We start from the raw sequence: 27,191 nt of genomic DNA on the forward strand, positions 1-27,191 counted from the left end.
GGAGGCACTGTGCAGGCTGGGAGCTCCACCAGCAGGGAGAGTCTGCCATAGGGGATGTCTTCTAAACCCAAGATCGACCCAAGCTCTACCACAGGGACTATCCTCAGCAGAGCTTTATGAGTAAATAAATAATCGAATTCCCTTTTCTCATCACCATTTTCCAGTGGACTTTTACATTTTATTTAATGAAGTGACATGGTGAATACAGATACAATATATTTTGAGTCGCACTCATTATGACTTGGAACAGAAACTGAATCTTCATTCCTCTGGCTAATCTTCCCCTGGAAATAATGCTAACTCACCATTCTCTGTGCGTGCACACAGACACACACACACACGCACGCACGCACGCACGCACGCACGTTCTGCACAGACAGCTACATGCAAAGTTGAAATAGACATCGGGTAGCTTTGGCAAGCTCGACTCTGGATGTCCGCTATTTAATAAAAGATGTCACTGGTCACTGTGTCTGAATGGATGTCAAAGGCACTCACCTTTAACCTGTCGGACAGAGCTGAGGTTCTTCTCAAAGGTATCATCAAATTTGGGGTTGGTGACAGGCTCAAAATCACTGGTATAGACTCTCCCCGTCGAGGTGGAAAAGCAGCACTTACACATACACGTGTGGTATCTTAACCTCCCTTCATCTAGGTAGGGGTGGGCTAAGGCATCCTTAGCAGATATTCTTTTTGACTGAAATCAGATTTAGAGACCAGCACATCAACACTACAGATAAGCATGACTGTCCATGTAGCATCTTTTACAAGACAGAGTTACATTACACAGCTTATACTTAGAGCTTACACAGTTCTATGCTTATATAGAACATTCTGGGCAAAAAGGGACAACTGAATTTATGGGTGGGTGACAGAGTAAGTACATTTAAGATAACAGTCACTTCGAAATGTCCTTCCACTAAAAATCTGAAAAGTTCCTACCTTGAAACAGATGTACACAGGGTGACAAATATCATGACATTTAAATATGCAATGCTTTGCATTTTAGACAACAGACTGCACTTTGAAGAAGCGTCAGCATTTAGGAGATGCGATCATGATGGCAATTTTAGAAAGCTGCTTAGAACTTCTATTCTCTTTGAATATCAATGGACAGGGAAAAGCACACACAAAAGCCGCAGAGTTAGTAGAGGGGCAATATGAATGTCAGGCTGAGAGCAGCAGCAGCAGAAGCCCATCTTCTGGCTTCTGAGGCCTTTGAATCAGAACAGTTAATACACCAGCACATCAGGCTTACTGACCCATAAACTTTAAACTCTATCAAAAAGTGAAAGAAAAACCAACCATCCTCAGTTTTCAGTGGACTATGAAGGGAAAGTGGATCTTACAGGCCTCGAGGATGGGCTCAATGGGAGACAATGAAAATGGCATGCTGCCTTGATTCTAAGATGTTCAGCACTTCACACAACTTCAGGTTTTCAGGTTCCTAAGGCCACAATCTAAATCATCTCACTAGCCCAAGATCTCATGTAAGGTAGCTTTAAACTCACCATGTGGCCAGGCCGTAGTGGCCGCACACCTTTAATTCCAGCTCTTGGGAGGTAGAGGCAGGTGGATCTTAGTGAGTTGAAGACCACTCTGGTCTACAAAGCTCCAGGACAGCCAGGACACAAGAAACCAAGTCTCAAAATAACAACAACAATAACAAAAAACAACTCAACCATGTGGCTAAAGAGGACCTTGAAACTTCACCTTGCAACTAAAGCTGGGTTGACAGTTACACATCATCATGCCTGGTTCAAACTCAACAATTTTTGCCCCTAATCAATCAACCTTCTCCCTCTCCCCCCAACATACACATATAAAGTCTTGGCTGTCCTGGAACTCACAGAGGTCGGCCTGCCAAGTGCTGGGATTAAAGGCATGTGCAACCACAAACAGCTCCCCTAATTTTTTCTTGTGATCCTGTCTGCAGATAGTTATGTGGATCTGATTATTATGTAAAAAAGATGTTCCCTTCTCACCACAGATCATAATTTTGCGGTTTTTAAAAAAAGTCTTTAAATATCCCTTGTATTTTGTATTTAGTTATTTCTTTGTATCTTATCAATATTTTTTATTTAAATGGTCCCATTTGAATCTCTGTTGATGATAATTACTGGCACAGATATGAGTGATAAATAATTTGGATGAATGAACAGATAAACAGCAAGACATCACAGTGCAGTTTGTAGCACACGTCCAGAAGAATCGAGTCCAGAAAAGAGGCTCAGAAAAGTTAGTCTCAACCCGGTGTTACATCCTTTTATAAACACCAAGATCATAAGAATGGTAATGCCTTCTAGAGCTTTACCTAAGCTTTGCTTAAATCTAAGCATCTAGACTCAAAGGTCCATGTGATGAGTATAGATGCTTAGATTTACACTTAGATTTACATTATTTACACTGCCAGTATAGTCAAAGCCAGGATGTTACTTAGAATACTATTTTATTTTATTTTTATTTATTTATTTATTTTTTTGGTTTTTTGAGACAGGGTTTCTCTGTATTGTTTTGGAGGCTGTCGGTCCAGCCTGGCCTCGAACTCACATAGATCTGCCTGCCTCTGCCTCCCGAGTGCTGGGATTAAAGGCATGCGCCACCACCGCCCGGCTAGAATACTATTTTAAATTTTATTTAATAAGTATAAAAATAGAGGCTGGAGCAATGGCCCAGCACTTAAGAGTACTTGCTGCTCTAGCAGATGACCAGGATTCAGAATCTAGCCACCAGAGATGGTTATCTGTAACTCCAATTCAAGGGATCTGATTCCCTCTTCTGACTTCTGAGAGCACCAAGCAAACATGTGGTGCACAGATATACATGCAGGCACAACATTCAAATACAAAATAACAGAAGTAAAAAAATATAAAAGTAAACACTACTTACTGGATCAAAGACCAGCATCCTGCAAAGTAGGTGAACAGCTTCATGTGTGGCCTGGCTGGATAGGGTGTAGAGTACAGGAAGAGATGGCTGTGAAAAGAGAAAAAATTCAAATATTTAGGCCTTTAGGTATTATATGGATATGGAATATAGTCAATGTATAGCAAAAAGAATTAGTCAAAAAGATGTTGTGAGCTGAGTGTGGTGGCGCACACCTTCAATCCCAGCACTCAGGAGGCAGAGGCAGGTGGATCTCTGTGAGTTCTAGGCCAGCTTGGTCTGCAGAGTGAGTGTCAAGCCAGTTAGGGATACACAGTCAGACCCTGTCTCAGAATAGTTACAAAAAAACACCCAAAACCAAAAAACAAACAAACAAAAAGATGAATGAGTACAAACATCAGACACATCTAAACTCAAAGGGAATCAGTTTCACCCCACTGATCAGTCTTACTGACTTCCAGCAGCATACCTGGTCTGAGTATAGCAGTATCACAATGGGTCAGAGCACAAAATATCATGACAAATGAAAAGTGACCCAATAAACAAGGTGGCTTCTTTGGCAATAAGGGAAAACCAAACATGCTTAAGGATGGAGAAAAGAGATAAATTTGAACCACCGTCCTCGCGAGTGTGTTCTTACTATGGGGTTTTTACCTGGCTGGACAAGAGTCCTTGGCTGGTGTTCCTTTAGTTCACATCCAGCTATCAGAAGGTTTAGACTTTGGCTGGCACCAAAGGGCCTGTGACTGAGTCAGTACGTTAACTGAGGATTCACCATGTACTCTGACTTTTTTTTTTTTTTTTTTTTTTGGTTTTATGAGACAGGGTTTCTCTGTATTGTTTTGGAGGCTGTCGGTCCAGCCTGGCCTCGAACTCACAGAGATCCGCCTGTCTCTGCCTCCCGAGTGCTGGGATTAAAGGCGTGCGCCACCACCGCCCGGCCACCATGTACTCTGAATAGCAGGGTGCACATAAAAGAAACCGCCACCAGAACAAACTCTCTGTTACCCTCTGAGTCTGTTGAATGTCAGACTAAGCTTTCCCTCAACTCTGAGTCTGAGTTATAAAAAAAAATACTACAAAAATACTAAATATTGGTTTTGCCTGCCAAGAACCCCTGATTTGCAGTGACCCAACAATTCTTCCATTCTCAAAACCAGTAGTTGGTTAGCTTGATTTCATTCTACCAATTTGATAGGCCTAGACAGTTCACTTATACTATTTTTGGAGGACCAAGCCTGTTTCCAGGCTAAACACCCAAGTCATTCCTCCCTTACCTGACTTTAATTTTTTTTTCAGTCTGCTGTGTCTACAAACTCCTGCCTCAGCCTCCGAGTGCTGGGATTACAGATTAGCAGCACTATGCTTAGTTAGGAAACTTAATTTTGCTTTTGGAGACTAACTCTCAGAGCTTCCTGCCTGGTTCAGCTTTTTTAAAAAATCATCTACTGTCCACAAAACCCCATGCAAGCTCAGCTTGGAGGGTGATCATTCCACAACCCCAAGCGCCTATGGGCCAGTCAAAGCCTACGCCACCAACTTTGATGTAGAGAGAGGTATACTTTGAACTTTGAGAAAGCTGTCAAGACCAACATTCTGACTAATGACAGCAATGTGTATAGACAAGGCACTGCCTTTGCCTATCAGCGCTGAAGTCATCCTTATCTGGCTACTGGAGATGGTGATTTGGGCCTACTGAAGACACCTGCCCAGTATGATGCTTCTGCACCGAAAACCTCTGTGAAGGGTCTGGGGACTGATTGAGGGCTCTCTCATCAAGGTCATCTGCTCAAGAGCCAATCAGGAGCTGCAGGAGATTAACAGACTGCATTAGGAGACATACAGGACCACTCTGGAAAAGGATATCACTTCCAACAATCTGGTGACTTCTGCAAGCTGATGGTTGCTCTTAGAAAGGGGAGAGAGCAGAGGATCAGTCGGTGACAACCAACTGATTGACCAGGATGCTTGGGAGCTTTATGATGCTGGGGTGGTGAAGAATGGAACTGATGTTCCCAAGTGGGTAAGCATCATGACCGACTGAAACCACTGAGTGCCACCTCTAGAAAATGTTCTAAAGGTACAAGAGCTATAGCCCTTATGACATGCTGGAGAGCATCAAGAAGGATGTCAAAGGAGACCTGGAAATGCATTCCTGAACCTGGTCCCATGCATTCAGAACAAGCCACTGAACTTTGCTGATCAACTGTAGGACTCCATGAAGGGCAGGGGGCATCACAACCAGGTCCTATTAGAATCACGGTCTCCCAAAGCTAAGTGGACATGTTGAAAATCAGTCTTGAATTCAAGAGGAAGTATGGCAAGTCCCTGTACTACTAAATTCAGCAAGACACTAAGGGTTGACTGTAGGCGCTGCTGTATCAGTGTGGTGGAGATGACTGAAGGGCACAACATAGTGGAGAACCCAGAAGTGGCCTTACCTGTGTCCACACCTAACAATCTACAGAGAATCAGCTTGCCACTAATGGACCCTTGAGTTTTCTCCTGTGAAAATGACAACAGAGATCCATCCCCCATCTTAGCTGGCTTAGCATTGCTTGCCTTTCCCTTCACTCTCTCCTTTATGCTTAAAGAAATGAACATTCCAGGAAGTTGGATGTGCCATCTGTGATATGAGACACTTTGCCTCTTGTGTGCTGTGTTATGAATAACCATTTTTACTTTAGAAACCACTTTACTTTTGAAAAGAAGGAAGGAAGGAAGGAAAGAAGGAAGGAAGGGAAAGAAAGAAAAAGAAGAAAGACATAATTTTGAAGATCAGTCTTATAACCTAAAACATATTATTATTTAATCTCTGCAATTCTCCGTCTTCCATGGACAAAAGGATTAATAGTGGTAATAAATGTTTTTATGATTAGAATATAAAAGGTATTTACAGCCGGGCATTGGTGGCGCACGCCTTTAATGCCAGCACTTGGGAGGCAGAAGCAGGCAGATCTCTGTGAGTTCGAGGCCAGCCTGGTCTACAAGAGCTAGTTCCAGGATAGCCTCCAAAGCCACAGAGAAACCCTGTCTTGAAAAACCAAAAAAAGGTATTTATGATAACTCTCAGAACACATTCATAGCAAACTTCTAATTACTGCTAGAAATTATTTTTTTAATAATTTATTATTATTTTATGTGCATTGGTGTTTTGCCTGCATATATGTCTGTATGAGTGCCAGATCTCCTGGAACTGGAGTAACAGACAGTTGTGAGATGCCATATGGGTGCTGGAAATTGAACCTGGGGCCTTTGGAAGAGCAGCTAGTACTCTTAACTACTGAGCCATCTTTCCAGCCCCCTAGAAATTATTTCTAACACATTACTAATTTTCACCTAACTTGGAGTAGTTGGTAAAAAGAGTTTAAATAAGAACTACTTAAAAGCTTAGTGTGATGGCTAGTGTTGGTTATCAACTTCATACACCTGGGAAGAAGGAAGCTAAACCGAGGGAGTGCTTTCATCAGACTAGTCTACAGGCATGTTTGTGGCATTATCTTGATTGTTGGCTGATGTGGGAGGGCACAAGTTTTATCTTTATTATTTTGTGTGTGTAGGTGTGTGGGTAGGTGGTGGTGCCAAAGCATATGTGTAGAAGTTAGGGAACAACTTGAAGGAGTGAGTTTTCTCTTTCCACCATATGGGTTCTGGGGAGGCCAGTATATTACCCAACGACCAATCTTACCAGCCAGAGAAATTTTTAGCCCTATTTTAGTGGAGAGCGAAACTGAGGCTGACAGAGGTTAAATAATTTGCCCAAGGTCATAGAGTGAGTTACTAGTAGGGCCAGGATACTTATACAATCTGCCTACAGCCTGCACTCTTTCAACCTGCTGTATAATGTGATAAGCTTGAGATTGACACCACAACCTACATTCTTCTTCAATACAGTCCAGAGAAAAGTAAACTAACTGAGTCAACTAAACATCATGCATTTTGTGGAACACCCATGACATATAAAACTACACAAGGTCCACATTATATACTGGGATCCAATTTTTTTTTTGCAGCTGAGTACAGAAACTGGGAGTAATAGCACATAACTATAATCCCAGCACTGGAGAGGCTAAGGCAGGATGATCACAAGATGAGGCCAGACCCTATTTCAAAAAACTCAAACAAAACAAAGCTTAAATGACATAAGGGGAAAAAAAAATCAAACCACAAAATGAGAAACAAGGAACCAAAAACTAAAATAAGAACAGGAAAAAAGTTATGAAAATACAGAGTTATCTATATACTAAATAACCTTGTCTGCAGTTGTGTCTTCTAACCTCAGCTGTAAGACGTTATGACAGGAGCAGAGAGAGCTTCAGTGAAGCTGCTAGCATGCTAACAAGTGACTGGATATGTATCATGAGGTGGAGGGGCAGGAGGAGGGAAAAAGACTTACACAAGGAGCTTCAAGAGCCTGTGAACTTCACTCAGAACTCAGTGATGGTACACAGGTCAACTAGCAAATGCAGATCAAAGCCAATTCCCATACTGGAGGGAAAAAAATGGAACCATTTATGCTACAGTCAATTGCATGCAGTAGGTACAGCACACACTATGCAAATCTACCAGCCTGAGAGACACTCCTGGCACTTCTGACACCTCCCTCCTAAAGTTGGGACTCTAGAATGTGAAAATCACCACTGGGCAGCAGAGTCTCTTAACTCTCACCCTACCCACTTTTTTCTTCAAAATCAAATCCTCTGATACCAAGACTAACATTGTTGTGGTGCTCTCCTTAGACCAGACAACCTGGTGAGCCAAACCTTAACCTTAATCCTCTGGAGGCCAAGCCATGGGAAAAATAGGAACGATTCATTTAATTTAAAAATAGAGCTTTAAATGTTTCTTTCCTCCCTCTTTTGTTGCAGAAAATAATGCGACAGTCATCTTTTTTTTTTTTTTTTTGGAAAGATCTAGGTTTTTAAAAGTCCTATTTTGACATATCCCAGGCTGGTTTCCATTCACAGTCATCTAGTCTGTTTCCTGAATGCTAGGTTGCAGGAGTGTGCCACCATACCCAGTTGAGGGCTCTAGACTTTTAGAGCTGTTGGGTTCAAAATTCTTATGAGAAAACCAACTCATTTGCCCAGAAGGAGTGCACAGCGACTCTGGTGCAGGAAGACATTTAAGCCGTTTTATCACATCAGGAACATCTCAGAAGGCCTGCCCTCTAGGCTGTTGTTAGGAGCACTAGGACTAACTAGCTGATAACCATTAGCTAGAACATTTGGAGAAGGGTGAGCAATACCAGGGTGTCTGGTCTTCACATCTCATTACTGGTTATCTTGGCCAGGGAGATTTATTAAACTAATGAGGCCAATAAAGGAGGAAAATTATTCTATTTACAAGGGCACATTTACTATAAGATAGTAACAAATTAGCTTAATGTTCCTGATGTTGACCAATAAATAGCATAACAGACCCTGTTAGCTTCTTCTGTAAGTTATGTACACTTGGTTAATAGTACTGGCTTTGCAGGGGCTAGAGATGTCTCTCTCAGTGGTTAAGAGTAACTACTGTTCTTGCAGAGGACATGAGTTCCCAGAACCTAGGACGAGTAGTTCACAACTGCTAGGAACTTCAGCTGCAGGGATCTACTTACAGCCTTCCTGTAATCATGTGCCCACAGGCACACAGACATAATTTAAAATAAGTCTTTTAAAAACTTACTGCATTCCTCTAAGGATGTTTAGGCCTCAAACTGTTTCATAGTCTGAACAAAAGGCCAATAAAACATATACCCATAAGGAGGCTCTTTAAATATAAGCATGGCCAGGGGGCCTGCTGTGAGTCTGAGGCCAGCTTGATCTACACAGTGAGCTAGAGATAAGCCAGGAATACACGGTAAAATCCTGCCTCAAACATAAATGAATATGAATTAAAACAAAGCATAAACACCTACTTCTCTATTTACTGGCCTGAGCTAGTGTTAAGAGCACTTTACCTTGCTACCTGTGCACTTGTGGAAACAGGAGTCACTGGGATTACAGAGAGGGAACTGCAGTGGAACTCGAAGCCTTGATCAAATGTCTGGCAGGCAATTTCAGGGGAAGAATGCCAGTCTGTCTTTTGGATGACCAATTAGTTCACCTAAACAATCAATCAGATCACCTAAATGTTTAATTTAAAAGAAACCAAGGCAATGCTGGGAAAACTAGCCTGACTTGTCCTACTCAAGCCTTATTGGTTCTGCTTGTTTCCTGATCCTAGGAAAAGCTCTCCACTCACTCACTCACTCTTCACTAAGCTGTTTTCTCTAAAGGGGTTTAGGCAAGTGCTGGCAGAAGATACTGCTTAATCAAGAGTCTAGATAGAGAGCACATTGGCTTCTCAGCAGTGATTTGACTGGCTGCAAGTGATATTGATTAGTAAGAACTAGGCAATCCTTCTTTATACTTCTAACCACATTTGGGTCTGATGTGATGTTAGTGGTAAAAGTACAACAGCAAGTGCTTTCCATCCTTGCAAGGCAAAGAGATAGCAGTTATTTGGGCTCAGTATCTGGAAAGGGTATCTTGACTCACATGCACTGAGGCCAAGGTTTTCTTCCCACACACCGATAAACCAGGAGACCACCAAGAGGTCAATAAGCAGTGGTGCTATGAAAACATGCATTCTTCTCCTATGGTGCTGGGCATGGTCATAAGCCATCTCCTATTTATAGTCATATACACACAACAAGAGATCGATTTTGTAGGATGTTTCTATCTGTATGCATGTGTTTATGTATATGTGTGTATGTCTGGAATAGAAATCCTTCCCTTACAGCCAACTGCCAAAGGCAGACTGTTACCCTCTTTACCTCTTTACCTGTTTATGAGGACCCCTGAGTATGTGTGCCTTAGCACCTTCACAAGCCGTCCTCATTGCTTCCAGTGATGGCGTGCCCAAGAGATCTGTAATCAAATCCAACTGCAAGGGAACATGAAATACATGTTGACAGTAGCTCACAGAAACAACTTCATTAGACTTAAGCTGTGGCCTTAAAATAAGTGGCACTTTTTTTAAACCTTAGAACCACAAACCTTCAAGTAAACTCTGGTAAGAGCCTGGCACACCCCTTTAATCCCAGCCTCCAAACCTAAAAGCACTGTCTCAAAAAGCTAAACAAACAAACAAAAAACAAAAAGAAATCCATTTTTACTTTCTGGCCCTTTTTTTTGTTTTGTTTTAAATCAGCTTAGGTGGTACATACCTGTAATTCTACTACTTGGAAGGCTAAGACAGGAGGATTGTGAGTATGAGGCCAGTTGAGCTAAATTCCATGGAAGCTGGACAGTGTTCTAACACTAGAGTAACTCCGGAGTTTGTATCTGTATGCTTCACTATTTTACAACTAGAGCATCTTTGCAAACAGTGGCCAATGACTAGATTTTAATGCTTCAAATGGATTCAAGCCCATCAAGGGACGAATCTACACATCAAATACATGTGATATAATAAATATTCAAAATATTCATACCTGAAATACCACTTCACACCAGCACATACCACTTACATTCTATAGAAACCTCTCACACTGGCAAAAAAATGTGGAACTTAGAAAACGTTGATGCCACATTTATCTAACTGGTCCAATAAAGGAAACTTGACAGGGGCCTCACTGTAAACAAGTCTTTGCGAGTAGCAAATCTCCTTAACAATTTTCTGGAGTGCTGAAATTGTTCCAACTCTATAACCTAATTAATAGCACATTTCATTCAGATCCTGCTAGGATGGAAAATTCATTCACAGAGAACACCATTTCCCGCATTTGCACTGATCTACACCATGGGCAGGCAGCCTTCAGCACCAGTACTGAGGTGATGGAACTGCTTGGGAAACTTGCTGTCTCCTGAAGATCTCTAGATAGCCTTCTAAGGGAAGCATGGTGGTGACACTTGCAGGGCTCTAACAACCACACTACTGGCAGAAGGAAATGACTGCCTAATGGACATGCTCAGGAAGGTGCCTAAAGTGGGACAGATCTATAGATGAGAAACACTTGTATAAAGCCTGCTGGCTGTTTAGTACCCAGTGTATTTATTTCTCAAAAACAGAAAGAAACTGCAAGAGGAAGTAACTACTTCCATATGTATCTGTTTTCTGTGGTGACTATTACCCTAGACACACCGATGATAAGAGTTTTCCAGTGGTTCTGTAAGACTGGAAGGCTCACACTCATACTTCTCCTAGGCTGGCTTTGAACTTACAAAGTCTACCCTCTCTTTCAAGTGCTGAGATTATTTTAGTCCAATAATAATGGTAAGTTCTTTTAAAAACACTCGGATCTGAATAAATTAACACTAAAAATGTATAGTATAGTCATCAAATATACATTCAAGTCATAGCCATTCAGCTGGAAGGAACAGATGCCGTCTAACAACTCACAACCATAACTCTGCAATTGCAGGGCTGAGTCTGCTGCCATGCACCAGTGCATGTGACAAAGTGAACACTATCTCTAGGCTCCTAACTTGCAGAATGAAACTCTGCAATCTTCAACTTTTATAACTTTCTGGCTTCCAGTGAACCTGAATTTGCTAAGTCAATTAAGACAGCACAATGAATAAACTCAAGATGTATGCAAGATGGCTCTCCCTTCAAATTGACAGCAGAATTAAAAGCAAATAAAGCTGTAAAGCAAAAATCACACCTGCTGAATGGGACTCTGTGCCTGAAACAATATTCTTCGGCCCAGTAGTTCTGCAAAGATGCATCCAACAGACCAGATGTCAATAGCATTGCTGTAATGCCGGCTGCCCATCAGGATCTCTGGAGCCCGGTAATACTGAGTAACAACTTCCTGAGTCATATGACGAGATTCATCTAATTCTTCTACTCTGGCCAATCCAAAATCACAAATCTAAATAAAGAAGATAGTAAGACATTATCAAGCAGACACATACCTTCCTTTGTTCATTTTTGAGACAGCATAGCTTTTAAGCCTGCTATACAGCTGAGGATGACCTTGAACACCTGATTCTTCTGTCTTGTACTTCCCACCAAGCCCAGTGTTCTGGTTAGATTTTGTCAACTTAAAAGAAACATAGCTATATCTGAGAAGATGGAACCTCAAATGAGTTAACAGCCCCATAAGATTGGCCTGTGGGGCATTTTCACATTGATGATTGATGTGGAAGGGTATAGCCCACTGTGGGTCATACAATCCCTGGGCAGGTAGTCCTGGGTGGTTTAAACAAAACAAAACAAACAAACAAACAAACAAACAAACTAACAAACCAGGAGGCAGAGCAAGCCAGCACTCTTTCAAGGTTTCTGCTTCAGTCCCTGGATATGTAAGCCAAATAAAGCCCATCCTCGCAAAGCTGATTTTAGTCATGTTCTTTATCATATCATAATAATAGAAAGTAAACTAAGACACTCAGTTAGACAGACACATTTGTGCCTATAAAAACAGCAGCAACAAAGAAAACAACATGACACACACATGAAAACCTTGAGGGACTCCTGAACTTTTAAAACCCTTAAATGACACAGGTATAATATATTCCTGTCAGTATAATATGGTCTTATTTGTACAAAAGAAAATTCTGACTTTAAATTAGTATGTGAAATTATACATATTTTAATTTTGTATTATGTGTATCCCTTTTGCCTGTATGTATACCTGTGTAACATGTGTGTGCCTGGTGCCCACGGAGGCCAGGAAATAACATCAGATCTGGAGTTACAGATCATTATGATCTGCAGGGTGGGTGCTCAGACTCTAACCCAGGTCCTTTGTAAGAGTAGTTAGTGCTTTAACCACTGATCCATCTCTCTAGTGCCCCTCCCCCTTTACAATTATGTATCTTTTTTTCTTTTTCTTTTTGGTTTTTTTGAGACAGGGTTACTCTGTGGCATTGGAGGCTGTCCTGCAATTAGTTCTTGTAGACCAGGCTGGTCTCAAACTCACAGAGATCCACCTGCCTATGCCTCCCAAGTACTGAGATTAAATGCATGTGCAACCACAGCTTGGCAATTATGTATCTTTTAAAAAATATTCTTCTCCAGTCTGGGGATGTGGTTTGGTAAAGGAGCACCAGCCTCCATGTGCAAGGACCTGGGTTCAATGCCCAGCAACAGGAAAACAAAAACTTTCATCTACTTTAAACTGATAATTAAACCAAAGTTGAAACCAAACATAGCTGAATGCATACTTCATACTTAATCAAGCTAGTTCCAGATGCACTCATAGAAGGAGGTAGGACAAAAGAGGCCTACTTTCCTGGGCTTGGCATAAATGCTGTTTTCCTCGCTTTCTTTCTTCCTTTCCTTTCCTCCCTCCCTTCCTCTCTGTATTTGGAGACAGGGTTTCTCTGTGTAGACCAGGCTGACCTGGAACTCACTATGTAGATCAGGCTGGCCTCAAACTCAAGAGATATTTTGCTTCTGCCTCCTGATGCTGGGATTAAAGGTGTGCGCCACCACCGTGCAGCTTTTACTTATTTTTAAAAAAGTATTTCATTTTGTGTATACGCATGTGCACATGCGTGCAGAAGAGGCATCAGACCCTCTGGAACTGAAGCTATACCCAGCTGTGAGCCACCATGTGGGTGCTGGGAACAGACCTGGTCCTCTGCAAGAGCAGTAGGTTTTTTTTTAACCACTGAGCCCACTTTCCTGCCCCGATTTCTAATTTCTATCATGAGGAAAATTGTGATGGACCTCCCACTATTCAGGAGTTTGGAAAATATATTTGTGTATTAGAGGCTTGAGAAATGCATACTGTGGATTTTGTTATTAATGAGTCTCTTAACTAACAAAGGACAATGAGAAGTAGGAACTGGGAAAGTAGTTAAAGTTAATAATCTGAGGTTTGGGTTTTTTTTCTCCTCCTGCCTTTGCTTATGAAATGCGGGGGTTACCATTGTGCAAAAACATGTGCAGTTTTGTTATTTTGAGACATGGTCTCATCCTGGCACCTAAATTGCGACCTGGGGATTATAAAATATAAAAATTTATTCGGTGGGGGAAGATTTGACTACCATATTGTAGAAATACACTCACTAGGTTCATATTCCCTTTCCTGGCACAACACTTTGTAGTGTTCTGATAAACATGTATGTGGTAGTTTGAAAGAAAATGGCCCCCATAGGCCCATAGGGAGTGGCACTATTAGGAAGTATGGTCTCGTTGGAGGAAGTATGTCCTGAGAGCAGGCTTTGAGGTTTCAGATGCTCAAGTTAGGTCCAGTGTGTCTCACTTTCTTCCTGTTGCCTGTAGATCCAGATGTAGAACTCTACTGCACCATATCTGCTTCCATGATGCCATGCCTCTACCATGACAATCATAGACTGAACCTCTCAATTGTAAGCCAGCTCCAATTAAATGTTTTCTTTCATAACAGTTGCTGTAGTCATGTTGTCTCTTAACTACTTCCTGTAATAATGGAATAATTTGAAAAGGTAAGAGTTTCTGAAAGATTGCCATTCTTTTTTGTGATGTTTAATCCTTATTTAAGTGTTTGAAAACAGAAGCAAACATGTTACAAAAAGGGGGGGGACTTGACAAAGGATGAAGTGGAAAAAAAGTCTCTTTATTTCTGATGAAGCAGGGAAAATAATACTCTTGAGCCTGACATTTGATTTTTCTCAGATCTTTAAATAACTGAAAAGCTACCTTTAGTACACAGTTGCTGTTCACAAGGAGATTCCCTGGCTTAATGTCTCGATGTAGAATGCCAGCTGAATGGAGATATTTTAAACCTGAAATAATAAACACAGTTAATTGCAGATATTTAACCTTAGATGGAAATGGACTAGAAGATTTAAAATTATTCTCTAAATAAAAGCTAAAAAATATCACTAAAAGCTTAACTTAGTCCCCCTCAAAACACTGTAATTTTGTTGCAGAAAGATAAAATGTCACAATGGTGTTTGCACATGTCAGAGACAATGTCTATAATTTAAAAGATTACATGGTTTGAAGCATAGGTAGGGATGTCAGGCCCTGGAGTTAACACTGGCTACACTCCTCTGTGTGGTTACTGGATGGAGTAACGCTATTGATACTCCCAACCTGTTACTTTGAGCCTGCTCCAACAAAGAAGTTTCCATTAACCTACAAGGAGGCCTTGACCAGGACAGGCATTTCAGTGACAGGACAAAACTCAGGGACATGCCCAGATCTGTCAGCAGCACTTGTGACTACTGACAGCCAAGAAGGCACTCAATCATCTCAAAATATATTTTGATATCTTAAAAGACTGGTCGTCAGGGCATCTCTAAGTCTCAATCTCAAACTTTTTTTTTTAATAAAACATATTAACCATTTCCTTCACAACTGTAAATGAGCCAAGAATCTTTTCCATTTCCCCCATCACAGAATATCAACAAATCTATTGTAGGTGAACTTTTTGTTGTTGTAATATTGTTTATGTGTTTTAATCCTTAGAAGAGGTTTTCAATTTCTTTGTAGAATGTAATTCTGTCAAAAACTGTATTCATCAGACAAGAAAGTGGTTTTAGCTTTAAATGATTCTCCATTTGTCAAGATAGAAATATGGCCACAGCTAGGGTTAGAGGACGCCTAAATTACTTCATCGTCAGGTCTGTACTCTGCATACACAGTCTAGAGTTACTCTGCTGCTACCTCTACCCGTCTTTTCCACCTGCTGTTGGTTTTAGTGGTCATTTTGAGCTAAGTGGGGCTTAGCTATGCCAGGCAATACTCACACAAGTCCACTAATTACTGGCGTGAAGGATGGAGTCTTCCACAGAGGATAGTCACTTTTTAGTCATCTGATGCCACAGGCTAGCTATGAAGAGCTAAGGGTTGTGGGATTTGTGACAAACCAATCTTTACCTGCCTTCCTAGGTCAATTCACTCAACAGCCCTCTCTGACCTAATGAAAATAAAAAAATTAAATATTTGATCATCTTACAAGTCTCTTGTAGGCAAGGGTGTGACTAGCACGCTCAAGGATCCGAGCTCAATGCCTAGCACCTCTAACCCCATGCCTCTCATTTAACATCAAACCCAAAAATAGGGAAACAACTTTGATTCAAACAAAAAGATCTTCAGGGAATAAGGCTTGGAAGGCCAGAATAAAGTTCAAATGAGGAGCGAAATGACTCATTTACACCACCACACTGCCTTTTTTTTTTTTTTTTGATAAAGGAAAAGCTTACCTCGCAAAATCTGATAAAGAAAAACTTTGACATGATCTGAGCTGAGTGGCTGAGGAGAGACGATAATTTTATGTAGGTCACTCTGCATCAATTCTGTGACAACATATCTTCAAATTTTAAGTTAAGGAGATGTCAGAGAACTGGCCCCCAACCCCCTCAGTATAGTCATCAGATTAAAGAACAATTTCCATTCTCAAGGCTGGGAAGTGAAGACAGCTAGCTTCCAGCCAGCCTGGGGAAGGTGAGAATTCCAGACACTACAGGATTAAACAATGCCTAAATTAAAAGTATTCACATGTTTAAGAACTGAAGGAAAAAAACCCAGAAATCTACAATCACCACATACAAGAGAAAAGTACAAGTAACAACCAGGCCAAGGAGAAGTGCCAAGATCCATTAGTCTCAAGATTTTGGTATGCAACTAGGGTGTTCTTTAAATAAAAAAATGGGGTTGGTGAGTACATCATAAAAACTAGCAAAAAGATCACAATCTACCCATCAACTGTGGCTTAAGTACTTGATAAGGTATGGTACTGCCCAAAACACATGAAATAGTTAATTCAAGGCCAAGCCCCCTGGCAATGGAAACAATGCAATCTTCTACTTGATTAACTCTGCATGTGTTTATAAAAGCCTGCTCCTGCAGTTTGTGCTTCTATTAGTTTGTACTTAGATGTCATCAGGCTTTAGTTCAATTGGCACATGGAAGGAGATCAAAAGCTAGAGTCTGGGGAGCCATGGAGAGGTGAAATCCACAAATCCATCCCCAAATGTTACAGTCATTAAGGAACCCCCTTTTTGCTATACTTATGACAGAATAATAGACTAATGTTTTGCCCTGTGTGTAGTTAAAAACTCATTAAAAGTTTGTGTGATGTTATGATGTAATTGGCACTTTATTTTAGATAATCTTCACTTCCCATCTTTTAGAGTGAGCAGTTAAGGACAACGCAGAGCAGGGGACAATCTGTGCTAACATCTGACACAATGGTTGAAAACTGCCCCCTCCTAGAGATGCTTTTAGATGGCTTTAGGACACTTGGGAGGCTTTGCTCGTCTCTCACTGGCTGGTATTTCTGGCTCTTCTGTTACTTTTTTCCTCTCCGTCAAATGCTAGAACATCCCAGCCTTGGTCCTAAGCCCTTCTCTTCATCACTTACCCTCTTGAATATTCAAATCCAGCCTACTCCTTTCCTTCACACCATCAAACACAAACCTGGAAATCATCCTTGGTAGTTCATCCTCTTCATCTTTCCACGAGAAAGCCCTGCTGGCTTTATCTTCATAGTTTAGCTACAATTAGGCCTCTTCTCATGCCTGTTATACCACTCTAACTAGAGACCCTAGATCCGTAAAACACAGCAGCCAGCACAAACTGTTGCTTTTTAAGTATACATTAACATATTGTACAGAAAATACAATGTTTAAGGTTCCTGTTAGAAAATGCAAGCCCTCTAGTAACCAGGTCTTAAACAGGGTGGGCTGCAAGCAGGCTGGGGACACACCCAGTCCCAGTGCTACCCAGGTAATAGGTTTCTTTTTCTTTTTCTTTTTCTTTTTTTTTGAGACAGGGTCTATGTAGTTCTGGCTGATCTTGCACTTAGAGATCTGTCATTATCATACAGTCTAAGTCACATGTGCTCCCCTGCCTGCTTCCTCAAAAACTGCACATGGTAGATGGAGAGAAGGCAGGAAGGAATACCTGGGATAGAAGAATATTAAGAGAGTTAATAACCAAGTATAAATATGTCGGCACCTTTAGGAACCTGGTTCAAAGAGAGACCTGGTGGATATCAGGGATGGGTAGAAAGGAATAAACTGGTATTAAGGTGCCATAATGGCACAATCATTGTTCTGATGAGCATCCTTCTCAGAAATACATAGAGCATTTATAGGTTAAATAATGTGGTTTGCCATCTATTTCAAAACACTCCAGCCCTCCCCTAATGGGTGGGGTAAGGATAAAGAAGACTGGAAAATAGTGAGTAATATTGTTGAAGCTGGGCCATTCAGGAGTTCTGTTTTGATTTGCTGATTGGTTTTGATTTTTCAGCATAGGGCTTCTCTGTGTAGCCCTGGCTGTCCTGAAACTCACTCTGTAGACCAGATTGGTCTCTAATTCAGAGATCTGCCTGCCTCTGTCTACTGAGTGTTGCAGGAGTTAAATCTTATCTCTACTTTGGTGTATTTTTGAAGTTTTCTATATTTTTTCCCTGAAAAATAACAGCAAAGCAAAATAAAAACTTTCTTTGTAGAAAAATAGGTAAAAGAGAATATGGAAACTACTCAGGACCCCTTTTCTTCCTTTTAAGATAGTCGCATATACTCAGACTGGCCTTGAGTTCTGATCCTCTCCTTGCATTCTAAACATTGAGGTACAGGTTTAAGCTACTATACCCATTTCCAGAATTTTCATCTAATTAGTCCACCACTGTGGAACAAAATCTATCTTTAATTTTTTTTTACTATTTTAAGCAATCTTGAAACAAACATTGTGTTGAGCTTTATATAAATCTGATTGATTTCTTCAAGTAGGATTATAGCACATCATTTTGAAGTTCAAAATATAGAGATCAATTCCTCATGCTGTTCAGATCTTTTATTTCAGTGCTTATCTAACATTCCTCTTCTACACTATGCCATGAATTGCTCTTGAAGTCGTATGCACTGTTAACCAAAGGCCTCAATTATACATGGCTTTTCTTTGGTGAATTCATTTTCCCAGTATAGATCCTACCAGAAACACAGGTTGGAGTACCAGGGTCCTGGGGAGTGGGGTGAGGAATCAGAGATGCCATGGATCAGCATGCTGTGTGTAGTCTCCTGCAAGCTAAGGGATATGCAGTCTTGCTACTTCCCCCACAGCCTGCAGTCAATCTTCTGTGACTCTTCTGTCTCCCTGCTTTCTGAGGCTACACCTAATGCCTTCAATTCCTGTGCTTTTTTATTTGCTTGTTTTACATTCTGTAAGAATTAACCTGTTTTGTGTTTCACTACAGCCAGCTTAGGTTTCTACCCTGTGAGTCTTAACTTCTAATCATTTACTAACATTTAAGGATGGTTTTAGAAGGAATGAAAACTGACAGTTTCAGGTTGAAAACCATTTACATGTTTACTGGTCACATGTATGTGTGACCAGGAGAGAAAAAGAGGAACATGAGAGCCAATCTTGTGCTTTCCCAATTTTCTTTCTCTTACAGAATCTCATATAGCACAGGCTGGTTCTGGGCCCCAACAGCTCCTTTTACATGCAGTAAGCACTTACCCACTGAGTCATCTCTTCGATCCTTTTTGTTTTGGAGACAGGCTCCCGTGTTTCAAAAAAAGGAAGGCCTCACTATGAAGCTGAGGGTGACCTTCAGTTCCTGTGGGTTTTTTTTTTTTTTTTGCCTCCACCTCCTTAGTACTGGGATTACAGATGAGCACCATGTCTGGTTGATGAGATGCTGGGATGGAAACCTGGGGCTTAAACATGCCAGGTGTCCTTGCTACTTTAATGTTAACATGACACAGCTTCTGAGAGGAGGGAGTTTCAGTTGAGAAAATGCCCCTATAAGATTGGACCAAGACTGCAGGGCATTTTCTTATTAGTGATTGATGGGGGAGGGTCCAGTCCATTGTGGATGAGACCAGCCCAGGCTGGTGGTCTTCCAATCTTTTTTTTTTTTTTTTTTGGTTTTTCGAGACAGGGTTTCTCTGTGGCTTTGGAGGCTGTCCTGGAACTCGCTTGGTAGTCCAGGCTGGTCTCGAACTCACAGAGATCCGCCTGCCTCTGCCTCCTGAGTGCTGGGATTAAAGGCGTGTGCCACCAACGCCCGGCTGGTCTTCTGATCTTTAAGAATGGAGGCTGAGCAAGCCATGGGGAGCACCACCGTCTGTGGTCTCTAAATTTGTTATTTCCCAGTTTGAATTCCTGCCCTGACTTTCTCTGATGATGAACAGTGATATGGAAGTGTTAGCCAAATAAATCCCTTTTCCCTCAACTTGTTTCTGGTCACAGTGTTTCATCATAGCAATAGAAACCCTAACTAGACAAATATTTGTAACTAACTAGACAAACACTTGCAGCTGAGCCACTTGGCTGTAATGCATTTACTTACTTGTAAGGCTTCTTTCCATGTTAAGAATATTAATCCTACACATACCATTTTTTTTTCCTAAGAAATACTAATCATAGGACAAAAACAGAAAAACACTACTATTTTACAGCAAGCACATATACACACAAAATTTTGAGACAAGGTCTCACTAACTATATAGTTCAGGCTTGCCTCCAACTTTCATAGCCTCCCCAATACTAGGGTTACAAGTGTGCACCATGACTTCTAGTTTCAATCCTTGAGTTGTGTTGGCTCTCCACGTTTCAAGGATTGAGTAAGTGAACATTATATAGAGGAAAACTGAGTCAAACAAAATATATGCACAGATGCTATTATTGTGTTCCAATGATTTGAATATTGATGTTCCCCCAAAGCTCTCAAGCTGAAATCCTAACCCCAGAATACTGGGAGGAAAGGCCTTTGGGAGTTGATTATGATATGAGAGCAGAGCCCCATGAATGGGATTAGTGGCCCCATAAAAGAGACCCAAGGGAGCTCGTTAGTTCCTTGAACTATTGTAGGTTATAATAAAAATACTCTTCAGGAAGAAGGCTCTTATCAGACACTGAATCCATCAGGTGCCTAACTCCAAACTTTCCAATTTCTAGAACAAAGTCTTGCCATTTATAAGCTACACAGGTTTTGGTATTTCTTTGTAGCAGCCCAAATGGAGTAAGACAGTTGTCAAATTGAGGTTTCATTCAGGGAAAACAAGTCCTAAAGGACACACGAAAGCACTTCTCTTTGTGGGATGTCTGCCACATCTGCCGGCTTTACTCACAGCTTTTTCTCTAGCACGGAATGTTCTTTTCTTGCCTGAATAGAGAACAGGCTCTATCTATTCTGCCTTTAGCACTACAGGACTGGCAGTCCAGCTGTGAGGCCAGAAACTTCAGTGTCAGTATGGTATGCAGAGAAGCAGAAGGGCAACATTTTCACATTATCAGGGTACAGTCATGATGCTAGTCCAGTGGTTCTCAACCTTCTTAATGCCAAGACCCATTACTACAGCAGTTCCTCTTGTTATGGTGACCCCCCCAACCATAACTGTAATTTTCCTAGTTATGAATTACAATGTAAATATCTGTGAAATCCTTGTTTGACCCTCAAGTGTTAAGAACCACTGTTCTAGAGAGATTGTTGCAATAGCTGCATATCACTGTGACTGTACCTAATCACTAAACTATACACCACCACCATGCCAAGAAAATGTTTCTTTGTGTAGCCCTCGCTGTCCTGGAATTCAGAGATCTTCCTGCCTCTGCCTCTCGAGTGCTGGAATTAAAGGTGTGTGCCGCCACTGCCTGGCCACTTTTATTTATATTTATATTTGTATTTGTGTGTTGGTGTGAAGAAAACTTAATTGTGTGAAGGTACCCATAAAAGACAGAAAAGGGCATTAATTCCAGGGCTGGAGTTACAGGCAGTTGTAAGCTATCTGATGTGGGTAAACTGGGCTCGCTCGGAAAGCAGGAAGCACTCTTAACAGCTGAGTCATCTCTCCAGCCACAACAGATAACTTTATAACTAATTACTAATTTCTGAAAAAAGAAATGACACTTCATTCAGCATTTACAGACACCAAGTCAAGATGAGGCTCATACCTAATAGAGCTGGACAAACTGGACTATTGTTGACAAGAATTCATACCAGTGAATGTATTCTTAAACTTACATAAGGCAGTTCTTCCAAATAAAGACCACAAATTCATGTGCAAAAAACATGACCCAGCAGGCATTTCTTCTGGAAAAGCCCAAGCAGTTATATCACTACACCATGGTCTTCAGGCTTGAAAACCCTTCCAGTGAACTGTCCAGGAAGATGTTTAAGGAGAAATTTAAATGAATGTTTACTATGTCTTGCTCATGAGAAGATCGGCTGGGTTAGTAAATTCTAGTTAAGCCAGACATCTAGGCAAAATGATACAGAGCTCTTGAAGACTTCTACACTTCTCTGTCACCCCTGGACAGAAATGTCTTCACTCCCTTTAATTGTTCTGAAGATGCAGCATTGAAAAGCCTAAGACATGAGTTTTCTTTTAATTATTTAAACAGCAGAAAATTAGTTTTCTAGGCTTTAAGTTTAGCATAGTACATTTTTAAGAGAAACATTTTTATTCTAGGAATGGAGCAGTAAACAAACAAACAAACAAAAAACCGAAACAAAGCAATCCAACCACCAGGACAACACTTAAAAATTTTCTCGGAAAACACAATTCCTGAATTTGAAAATTTAGCAGCCTATCTGTAAAAACTCAGAGGTAACACACATTGCATTATAAGGTTTCTGCTTTGCTCTGGCAAAAATCCTCTGAAGTCTCAATCCCCAGCATAATGTCTCCCAGATGTCTAAACTAGTTGCCATGCCAACTAAAGCTGCTTAAATTAAATGAGGGCCTGAAAAGGCACCTGCATCACTCCAGGTCTGTTGCACATTAAATAAAGCTCTCTTGACAGGGCCTCAGAGGTGCCATTAACTTGAACAGCATCTATCTGATTATTGTTTGAGTAATTTAATGAGGGTCTCCACATAAGAGTAAAAACAGGGTGCTATTACCCTCTCTTGGTCCTTCTAAATGGGACAGCCTCTCTAACAGCTGGTGTACCTACTGGGTCAATGACTTTGCTATGGTCTTTTAAGTTATCATTGGGTGAAGATGACCTATAGAACCAACACTTGAGCTTCCAGGGGAATATTAGTAGATTAACAATTTCCTAGATAAAAACTTGTCATTAAAAATAAGACCATTAAAAATACACTGCATGGTGTGCCAACCTCAGAGTGATTTGAACAGCCCTGCTATAAAATAAATTGCTGCTGATTGCAGCAATTAGTTAAGTAGCTCCATGAAATATGAATTTCAAAATGTACTGATTTGCTCCACGAAAGTGAATGATGCAATGAACAATGACAAACGGGTTTGGGAGCAAGCATTACAGCTCTTAGGCTCAGGTGCTGAAGGCAAAACACCAATGGCTCTGTGTTGATTTAAGGAGTTGATTTATTTTAAAAAGTTAACATTCCAAACTTCTTCACTGGTTTCTCAAATATTGATGACCAGAGGATGTTACTTAAGAAACATACAAACTCAATACAGAGAAACCCTGTCTTGTAAAACCAAAAAAAAAAAAAAAAAAAAAGAAAGAAAGAAACATACAAACTCAGGCTAGAAGGTTTATATTATATTATTTATCCAAGATCACATTTCCTGTCAGGATAAAATCAAGACTATCTTGTGTGTGCATGCAGGGTGGTGGTGGTGGTGGTATGAGCACATGAGTGCAGGCCCCCTGGGAGCTGGAGTTACAGGTGGTTATGAGCCACCTGACCTGGGGGGCTGGGAAGTGAATGCAGGTCCTCTGGAAGAGCAGTGTATGCTCTTAACCACTGAGCCATTGCTTTAGGCCACTGAGACTTCTTGACTGCTGCTAGGTCAGTGCTTTCTCAACACTTTATCAAGCTGTTTCCCATAGGAGCTTGCTTTACATCCTACCCTCATGCAGGGAAGTCAGGGCAGGAACTCAAACCAGGCACCTTGATGCGGGAGGTGATGCACAGATGGAGAACTGCTCCTTCCTGGCTTGCTCAACCTGTTTTCTCACATGCCAGGACCACCAGCCTACGGGTGGCACCACTCAAAATGGGTTGGATCTTTCCATATCAATAATCAATAAGGAAAAATGTCCCCCACAGGCTGGCCTAGAGGCCAAACTTATGGAGGCATTTTCTCAATTAAGGTTCCTTCTTCTCAGAGAACCCTAGCTTGTACAAGACTGACAATAAAAACCAACTACTTTGAAATAAAGCATAGCTAAATTCTGTACTTTTATGTACAGGTTATGAGAAGAAAAGGAGAACATATTCTAGTCTTTTTTTTTTAAAAATGGAAAACTTGTATTTGCCTTTGTGTCATTTATTTGTTATCTAATTTGTAACTATTCCTATTTACAAATATACAAGCACTGGGAGTGGTGCTTGACATAATATGCATTTATATCTACTCTAACAGTTTTAAGTCTGACCCTTTGCCTTCTCAGTGATGAGCAGGCAAAGGTCAAATGATGTTACTACCCTTTTGTCAGTAACTGAGAAAGAACAAGGGTTAAAAAGTATCTCAATAAACAAGTTTATTTCACTATCTCTTTGCCCATTTCTACTTCCCGAGTATCCACTGCCTCCAGACTTTTTAGATAGTGTTAAGGCCCTGGGATTCCATTCCCAGCAGTGGCAAGGGGAAGAGAGGAGTAGTTACCACTGTTAACTCTTTGGCCCGGGGATGCAGCTTAGTGGTGACATGAGCTACTCAGGAGGCTGGTGCAGGAGGACCTCAAGTCTGAGGCCTGCCTGTGCTACATCGTAAGTTCAAGCCCATCATGTACAACTCATTGAGACTCTGTCTCAAAATAAAAAGAGCTGGGGATACAGCTCAGTAGTAGAGCACATACAAGGCCCTAGTTCAATCTCTAGGATACAAACATAATCAACCCATGAGACAGAAGAAAAAGGAAAAAAGAAATAGCAGTCTTTGCTTTCTATCAAATGAAAGGTCATACATAGTGCATTAATTTTCTTTTTGGCTACAATCTATTTTGCTGCAAAAACAATTTGCATGATTGTTTTTATTCTTTTATTGAAAAAAAACTTGGTATGAAAATTATGGGGCTGGGGAGATGGCTCACTGGCTAGGACCATGTACTGCTCTTTAGAGAACCTGAATTCTGTCTCTAGAACCCAAACTGGAGCAGCTCTTAAGCACCTATAACTCCAATTTTAGGGACTTTGTTGCCCAAATCGTCTGATCTCCACAGGCAACAGCACCGTGTGCATGTATTCCTACTTAAACATAAAGGGATACACAGGACTAAGTAGAAATAATTCTTAAAAAGATCATGCATAGCTAGGTGGTGGAGGCAGTGCACACCTTTAATCCCAGCGCTAAGGAGGGAGGGGCAGGCAAAAGTTCCAGAACAGGCTCCAAAGCTACACAGAGAAACCCTACTCGAACCCCCCCACACACACACACAAAAAGGATCATGTAAACAAATCACCAGTAATGGGCTATAAACTCAACCCTGATGACAGGGCATTCTTTAAACTAGGACACACTCGTGTGTCACTGGCTGAGCTTTCTGAGTGCACACTGACCAAACATAAGCAGCACTTCCTGACAGATTCCCACATAGTTACTCAGCACAGAAGCTGGGAAGACAGGGTCAAGAAACCTTCTGGGAATCAAGGAAATGAGGTGGGAAAGAAGGGGAGAGAAAAAAAAAGGGTTGTCAGAAAGAAAAATAGGTTTTCGGAATTTATGAGAGATTAGAAACCTAATCTAAAGCCTGGCAGCCAATGACAGATACCTCAATGTTGAGCCTTCCCTGACCTCGCACTCCAATAAAAACACATCAGAACTATGATCAATAATTATTTAGACCATCTCTATGATACTACACCTACTTTAAGAATTTAAGAATGTAGAAATAATCAGCTTTATGCCAGAAATCCTGACTGCCCCAACTGTCACAGATAATTCTGCAGAGAAAACGCAACAAAATCACTACAGAAACAAATGCTGACATCAAATTCTGACCTTCTATTAGGAGTAAGATGATTGAATACGTTTCTGTTTTTAGGAAGTCATGATTACTCAAGCAGTCTCAGAGGCTGCAGGACTGATGCCAAGAGCATCTTTGTTTAACCATCATCATTAACATCAATAAATACTGACTGGGTAACAAGTGGGTGTAGAGAGCATGCTAGCTCAATGACAGGACAGAGAAAAAAAGACAGATGAATGCAAAGCAAATAGTCAAGGGATTGGAGAGAGACTGACACTGACAGATACAAATGAAGCAGCAAGGACAGCGAGACAGAATTTTTATGTACATGGACACAGATGTTTGACTGAAAAGGAAAAACAGTTGCTATATACATTTTTATGCACCTAGCTTTATTTTGCTTTGTCTATTCCCACTAACTCCAAGAAGTCAGTCCTACTGTCACAATCCTCACATAAATAAGCAAGAGGTTTAGAAGGGTAAATGAACAAGTCAAAGGTCACACCTAGCTCGAAGCAGACTTCTAGTGCCAGACTCTAGCTCTTGTTCTAAACTATACAGTCTGTTAAAAGATGAAGCAAACGATAGAAAAATAAAACCACACAAGCTAAGAACAAAATAATTATACTTCAGAAGGGAAAAGGCCTGCAAACTGATCTTTGAAAATGAGGAGAAGCTGAACAGATTTAGCTGCTGAGAAGGTGGTGTGATATAAACCCAAGTGATGAGGGCTACAATCTTGACTGCCATTTACCAGCTTGGTAACATTAGGTATGTTATGTAACTTTTTACATTTCTATGCTTATAAAGTAGGCATGCCGACGTTCTTGTCAGGATTTAGGCATCTAGGTTTAGAATCACAGAGAGTCTGGCACAAAGGGAAAAAGGAATGAGGCCACAGTCACCATCATCAACATTCTAGGGAGAAGGGAAGGTGAGGTATTGAACATCAGTGCCAGGAGCTGTGCCAGATAGTCTACATAATTCATTCACTCCCCTGTGAGGAAGAGTGCTATCTTCATTATCATCTAGAAGAACATCAAGGTTAACCCTCTCAAGGTTAGCAAGCTGGGCAGAGGATTTGAACTCAGGACTGCTTGAAATAAAAAAAAATACGATTGTGTTCTTATTCTCCCATCAGTCTCTCCTCCTCGGGGTGTGTGTGTGTGTGTGTGTGTGTGTGTGTGTGTGTGTGTGTGTGTGTGTGTGTGTGAGAGAGAGAGAGATGCAGTAGGGGAAGACTCCAGGCAAAGTGAAACAATGCAGGAAACCGGTGACCATTCAACAAAGCTCTTTCAAGCTAGTGTGATCTCAAAAGAGGATCACTAGCTGGTTGGTGGTGGCGCACGACTTTAATCCCAGCACTCGGGAGGCAGAGGCAGGAGGATCTCTGTGAGTTCGAGGCCAGCCTTGTCTTCCGATCGAGTTCCAGGAAAGCCTCCAAAACAATACAGAGAAATCCTGTCTCGAAAAACCAAAAAAGAAAAAAAAAAAAAAAAAAAAAAAAAGGCATCACTGCTGGAAGAGGAGGAAAA

At 41.0% G+C, this 27,191-nt stretch overlaps 1 protein-coding gene and 1 pseudogene across 1 annotated transcript in view; one reads left to right on the plus strand and one right to left on the minus strand.

Moving 5' to 3' along the window:
- Positions 1 to 27,191, minus strand: part of Nlk (nemo like kinase) — a 120,469-nt gene that overhangs the window by 4,563 nt on the left and 88,715 nt on the right. Inside the window, exons 4-9 of the mRNA XM_005076999.4 lie at positions 16,002 to 16,108; positions 14,491 to 14,576; positions 11,522 to 11,731; positions 9,697 to 9,798; positions 2,890 to 2,976; positions 499 to 697 (exon numbers count right to left, since the gene is read on the minus strand). Coding sequence (XP_005077056.1) covers positions 499 to 697; positions 2,890 to 2,976; positions 9,697 to 9,798; positions 11,522 to 11,731; positions 14,491 to 14,576; positions 16,002 to 16,108 — 791 coding nt within the window. The remainder of the gene's footprint in view (positions 1 to 498; positions 698 to 2,889; positions 2,977 to 9,696; positions 9,799 to 11,521; positions 11,732 to 14,490; positions 14,577 to 16,001; positions 16,109 to 27,191) is intronic.
- LOC106021668 lies at positions 3,381 to 5,289 on the plus strand (annotated as a pseudogene).

This window comes from Mesocricetus auratus, unplaced genomic scaffold (assembly GCF_017639785.1).
Source record: "Mesocricetus auratus isolate SY011 unplaced genomic scaffold, BCM_Maur_2.0 Super-Scaffold_100007, whole genome shotgun sequence".
NCBI classification, from domain to species: domain Eukaryota; kingdom Metazoa; phylum Chordata; class Mammalia; order Rodentia; family Cricetidae; genus Mesocricetus; species Mesocricetus auratus.